At 42.1% G+C, this 6,345-nt stretch overlaps 1 protein-coding gene across 2 annotated transcripts; it reads left to right on the top strand.

Annotated features, from left to right (window-relative positions):
* The first annotated feature begins 1,070 nt into the window (after positions 1-1,070).
* LOC135527988 (potassium voltage-gated channel subfamily A member 10-like) lies at positions 1,071-2,768 on the top strand. Of its 2 annotated transcripts, XM_064956728.1 has the most exons (2): positions 1,071-1,134; positions 1,252-2,768. In XM_064956728.1, exons 1-2 carry the CDS (start codon positions 1,071-1,073, stop codon positions 2,766-2,768), a joined length of 1,581 nt encoding a protein of 526 aa, XP_064812800.1. The 2 variants fall into 2 exon arrangements, with proteins under 2 accessions (XP_064812800.1, XP_064812790.1); XM_064956718.1 differs by having other exon boundaries at positions 1,071-2,768.
* The last annotated feature ends 3,577 nt before the right edge of the window (positions 2,769-6,345 follow it).

Below are 6,345 nucleotides of genomic sequence, written 5' to 3' on the forward strand. Positions count from 1 at the left end.
ATTCCTCGCTAACTCTTCTCTCCGGTATCCCTCATTGCACTCCTCCATCGACTTCCATTCGGGTCTGGCACTCTCCGCTGCTCACCCCCGGCGTCGTTGCTGTCCTTCCTGAGTCCTCTGCAACTCCCGCCTAGGAAAGGTCTCGCATCCACTCATTATCTCTTCCCAGGTCCAACTCACTTTTCCCTCCGTTGTACGCGGCTTGGTCCTTTCGTGGTGGGATATTCTGTCATAGATGTGAGGAGAGACGGACCAAGGCGCAGCGTGATTGGAGTTCCACATCTTTATTTTAATGAAACTTTAAACAAAACAATAAACAAGCAACGAAATGTGACTTCCGTGGTGCAATAAGCACAAACACAAACAATATCCCACAAACACAGGTGGGAAAAATGGCCTCCTAAATATGATCCCCAATTAGAGGCAACCAGCTGTCTCTAATTGGGAACCATACAAAACACCAACATAGAAATAGGAAAACTAGAACACCCCCCTAGTCAAGCTCTGACCTATACACCATAGAGAACTAAGGGCTCTCTATGGTCAGGGCATGACAATACATTTTGCCATGGGGCACAGATAAAATACTGCACCTTTAAAGCAGGTTTCCTGCAATTCTATACATTTTGCCATGGGGCACAGATAAAGTACTGCACCTTTAAAGCAAGTTTTCTGCAATTCTATACATTTTGCCATGGGGCACAGATAAAATACTGCACCTTTAAAGCACGTTTTCTGCAATTCTATACATTTTGCCATGGGGCGGAGAGATGCATGCGGCACTCCAGTTGCCCATCCCTGATATAGAGAGATGTCTTGTTTACATTCACAAAGAGGCGGGAGATGGGAACTAACCCTACCTCTTCTTTTATCTTAATTTTCAGATTACGAGGAGCTGACATCTGAATCAGAACATCCTGTTGAATACACCTGTTGAATACACCTGTCTCAATGTTCTACAGGACTAAGAAGACCGTGGCTGGATCTTCAGGCTGGTTGTGGCATCACCCAAGTCCCATCGCACTGAGCCAGGCTGAGGAACACAGGAGTGCCCTGGCAAAGGGACAGTGATGGAGGTGCCACTGGTTAACTTTGAGAACATGGATGATATCGGCATTAACATGGGCGTCCCCGGTGATTCGGGGTACCCCACTTCACCCACTTCAGAGGCAGCGCCTGATCAGAACCCTGTCACCAATCGTGTGATGTCACCAAATCCATCACAGCACCATGGGCACCAGACCAGGCCAGAGGGTTTTTCTCCCTCTACAACGCCTATACTGACTACTAAAGACCCGTCTAGCTGCAACAGTCTGCTGTCCAACTTCAAACTCCTGATGAACAGTGAAGGCTCGCCGACCGACAGTGTCTTCAGTAAGCTGGTTCAGGAGTGCTGTGATAACGAAGAAGACCTGTTTGGGGAGAAACTGGGAGTGGAGAACGGGGATCCGAAAGTGGTCATCAATATTTCAGGCATGATGTTCGAGACACAACTCAAAACTTTATCGCAGTTTCCAGACTCCCTGCTGGGAGACCCCATGAAAAGGATGGAATACTTTGACCCGATGAAGAATGAGTACTTTTTCGACCGGAACCGTCCCAGCTTTGATGGGATCTTGTACTTCTATCAGTCTGGGGGCAAAGTCCGAAGACCGGCCAACGTCCCCTTAGAGATTTTCGCAAGAGAGATAGTTTTCTATGAGTTAGGAAGAGAAGCTATGGAACAGTTCCGGGAAATTGAGGGGTTCATAACAGAACCCGAGCCGCTGTTGCCCACTAACGAGGTCCACAAGCAGTTCTGGCTTCTGTTTGAGTATCCAGAGAGTTCCAGTGCAGCTAGGTCAGTGGCCCTGGTGTCTGTCTTCGTTATTGTCATCTCTATCTTCATTTTCTGCCTGGAGACTCTGCCAGAGTTCCGTGACGACGTAGACTTTATCACCACCTTTTCCCTGGGGGTCAATGGAACCCAGGAGGGGCCTCCTATAGTCCAAAAAGACTTATTCGCCTATTTCACAGACCCCTTTTTCATTGTGGAAACCATCTGCATAATTTGGTTCTGCTTTGAGCTTGGCGTACGATTTGTGGTCTGCCCCAGCAAAAGTGATTTCTTCCACAACATTATGAACACCATTGACATTGTCTCTATAATACCCTATTTCGTAACCATGGCTACAGAGCTGTACACCACGCCAGATGAAGACATCAATTCCAGCCAAAACATGTCACTGGCCATCTTACGCATCATCCGTCTAGTGCGAGTCTTCCGGATCTTTAAGCTGTCGCGACACTCCAAGGGACTTCAGATCCTGGGCCAGACCCTGAAGGCTAGTATGAGGGAGCTGGGTCTGCTGATCTTCTTCCTCTTTATTGGAGTCATACTCTTCTCCAGTGCCATCTACTTTGCTGAGGTGGACGAGCCCCACACACAGTTTGTCAGTATCCCTGATGGGTTCTGGTGGGCTGTGGTGACAATGACCACTGTGGGATACGGGGACATGTGTCCTACTACTTTGGGAGGCAAAATGGTGGGGACTCTCTGTGCCATTTCCGGCGTGTTGACCATCGCCTTACCCGTCCCTGTTATCGTCTCCAACTTTAACTATTTCTACCACCGGGAGACAGAGCAAGCAGAGAAACAAGTGATTGACGATGCAGCAGAAGCAGCTCAGAAAATAACCGACGCAAATAAGTATGAGTATGGTAGCACGCCCTCTCTGAACATTAACACAATCAATGGTAGCTTGCAGAATGACAAGAATGGTATGTAATGGCTTTACCGTATAAGGGATTATAACCAAGGACATGACAAACTGAGAAATCTAACATATACCAAAATGCACTGATATTATTTTTGTCTCAGTATTTTATACTCTATTCATTGCAGCGTTGGTCCACGTAGTAGGCTATACTATACATCTCTTTCACAATATTCAAAATAAGGAAGTAATATCAGCCTGCCTGATCAGCATGTGGATGTGTCAAAGTGTAATTAAGATCAAATGTTACAAAATATCACATTTACAGTTGGCTCTGGACAGACCTTGTGCACCTAGTGTGATTATATTACATTTACAGTTGGCTCTGGACAGACCTTGTGCACGTAGTGTGATTATAAGCGCTTAAATCCTAAGCAGATAAATTTGGCAACTTGTTTCCTTTCAAATCATCTTATAAATAACACAAATATTAATTACACTTTGAACTGCATTACTGTACATTGTCAAAGACTGAAGTATGAAAAACACCCTTGGATCAGGGCTCATGTTAAAACTCGTTTTCATGGTGTGCTTTGCGACATTCATCAGCCTGCCATATTCAGCAGTCTCTATATAGATCTTGGCATGATCTCCAAGGACTGTCTGGAAGAGCACTTCTGGAAGGAGACATGGGGACACCATTGAGTGCACAATATGCAGTCAGAAAATCCATCAGTTGTGGACACCGCAGTAGTTTTATCACACCATCTATCTAATAATGCACTTATTTATCACACCATCTATCTAATAATGCAGTCGTTTTATCACACCATCTATCTAATAATGCAGTCGTTTTATCACACCATCTATCTAATAATGCAGTCATTTTATCACACCATCTATCTAATAATGCAGTCGTTTTATCACACCATCTATCTAATAATGCAGTCATTTTATCACACCATCTATCTAATAATGCAGTCATTTTATCACGCCATCTATCTAATAATGCAGTCGTTTTATCACACCATCTATCTAATAATGCAGTCATTTTATCACACCATCTATCTAATAATGCAGTCATTTTATCACACCATCTATCTAATAATGCAGTCATTTTATCACACCATCTATCCAATACTAACTACCTACTTTAGCAGGTTAGCTACGTTGCTTATGACTTCAATCTGTATACCTTACAGTACTGTAGTAAAAAAATAACTAAATCATGGCATGTTATGATATCAGTTCAAAATGTCATAATATTTAGACCAAACCCTAACCCTAACCTATATACACCTTCATCTTTACCTTTGTATGTATTTCAGGAAAAGAATCCCATCAAACTGTTACTTGTATGCAAAAAAAAGGAACAGTAGTTGCATGTTAAGCTCACACAACGTATTACATCATATGAAAATGTGTTGATTCACGCAATAGCATCAAGAACACGCTTATTTATAGAAAGCAATCAAAAGAGGTAAGGACAAAGTGGCACACCTCTTTGTACCGTTATTGATTGAAGCATTATTCCAACATTTAGCTGTCGGTGGCCTTGCATGGTATACAGTAGTGTGCCGAAACAAGGAAACACTGGTATCATGTATCAATACATGTAGGGCAGATAGTTCTAGTGACTCTCACATTTCTCTCGTACTGTAGTTCTTGTAATTCCTTTCCATGTATTTGATATGGAAATAACTCAATTGGATTTAGGAATTTTTTGATAAACGTTTAGTTAATGCCATCAATGAATTAACAAATGAACGATTATATTAACACACTTTAGGTATAGTTTATACTATGATATGTATTTATAAATAAACCCATATGCATGCTACACTTCAAATATGAACATTTATATTATCAGCGGTTATACAAACAATGACAATGCAGAAAAGGCATTGGATATATTGAGTTGCTCAACACTGCAATGAACTGTTTCTTGAAAGAGTTCCCACATATGCTAAGCACTTGTTGGCTGCTTTTCCTTCACTCTGCGGTCCAACTCATCCCAAATCATCTTAACTGGGTTGCGGTTGGGCGATTGTGGAGGCCAGGTCATCTGATGCAGCACTCCATCACTGTCCTTCTTGGTAAAATAGTCCTTACAAGCCTGGAGGTGTGTTGTGTCATTGTCCTGTTGAAAAACAAATGATAGTCCCACTAAGCGCAAATCAGATGGGATGGTGTATCAATGCAGAATGCTGTGGTAGCCATGCTGGTTAAGTGTGCCTTGAATTCTAAATAAATCATCAAAACTGTCACCAGCAAAGCACTTCCACACCATCACACCTCCTCCTCCATGCTTCACGTGGGTACCACACATTTGGAGATAATTTATTCACTTACTCTGTGTCTCACAAAGCCACGGTGGTTGGAACCAAAAATTTCAAATTTGGACTCATAGACCAAAGGAAAGATTTCCACAGGTCTAATGTCCATTGCTTATGTTTCTTGGCCCAAGCAAGTCTCTTATTATTAGTGGTGTCCATTAGTACTGGTTTATTTGCAGCAATTCGGCCATGAAGGCCTGATGCACACAGTCTCATCTGAAGAGTTGATGTTGAGATGTGAAGAAAATACATTTCACAAATTAACTTTTAAGAAGGCACACATGTTTATTTAAATGCATTCCAGGTGACTACCTCATGAAGCTGGTTGAGAGAATGCCAAGAGTGTGCAAAGCTGTCATCAAGGCAAAAGGTGACTACTTTGAAGCATTTGTTTAACACTTTTTTGTTTACTACATGATTACATATGTGTTATTTCATAGTTTTGATGTCTTCGCTCTTATTCTACAATGTAACCCTTGAATGAATAGGTGTGTCAAAACTTTGATTACGTAAATAGCAATACTTGTTGGCAATAATAATAATAATATAATATTGATGACGCAGTGGAGGCCGGTGGGAGGCGATATAGGAGGCTGGGCTCATTGTAATGGCTGGAATGGAATAAGTGGAACGATATCAAATATATGGAATCCACATGTTTGATACCGTTTCATATATTCAATTCCAGCCATTACAATGAGTTCTTCCTCCTATAGGTCCTCCCACCAGTCTCCACTGTGATGATTTTGATATCAGTCAGATGATGTGTATTATAAACTGGGTGGTTCGAGCCTTGAATGCTGATTGGCTGGCTGCCGTGGTATATTGGGTATTATAAACTGGGTGGTTTGAGCCCTGAATGCTGATTGGCTGACAGCCGTGGTATATCAGACCGTATACCACAGGTGACAAAACATGCATTTTTACTGCTCTAATTACATTGGTAACCAGTTTATAATAGCATTAATGCATCTCGGGAGTTTGTGATATATGGCCAATATAACACGGCTAAGGGCTGTGTCCAGGCACTCCGCGTAAGAACAGTCCTTAGCCGTGGTATTTTGGCCATAGACCACACCCCCTCGGGCCTCATTGGTTAATAAAGCACTTTACAAAAGTATGCACAACACTTATTCTCTAGAGATTGATTATGTACTAAATCAAATCAAATGTTATTGGTCACATACAAATATTTACCAGACGTTATTGCGGGTGTAACGAAATGCTTGTGTTCCTAGCTCCAACAGTGCAGTAGTATCTAACAATTCACAGCAATACACACAAATCTAAAAGTAAAATAATGGAATGAGTAG

Source organism: Oncorhynchus masou, chromosome 5 (genome assembly GCF_036934945.1).
Source record: "Oncorhynchus masou masou isolate Uvic2021 chromosome 5, UVic_Omas_1.1, whole genome shotgun sequence".
NCBI lineage: Eukaryota > Metazoa > Chordata > Actinopteri > Salmoniformes > Salmonidae > Oncorhynchus > Oncorhynchus masou.

Coding starts and splice junctions, on each gene's coding strand:
- LOC135527988 (XM_064956718.1), top strand. CDS start 1,071: ATGGAGGTGCCACTGGTTAACTTTGAGAACATGGATGATATCGGCATT.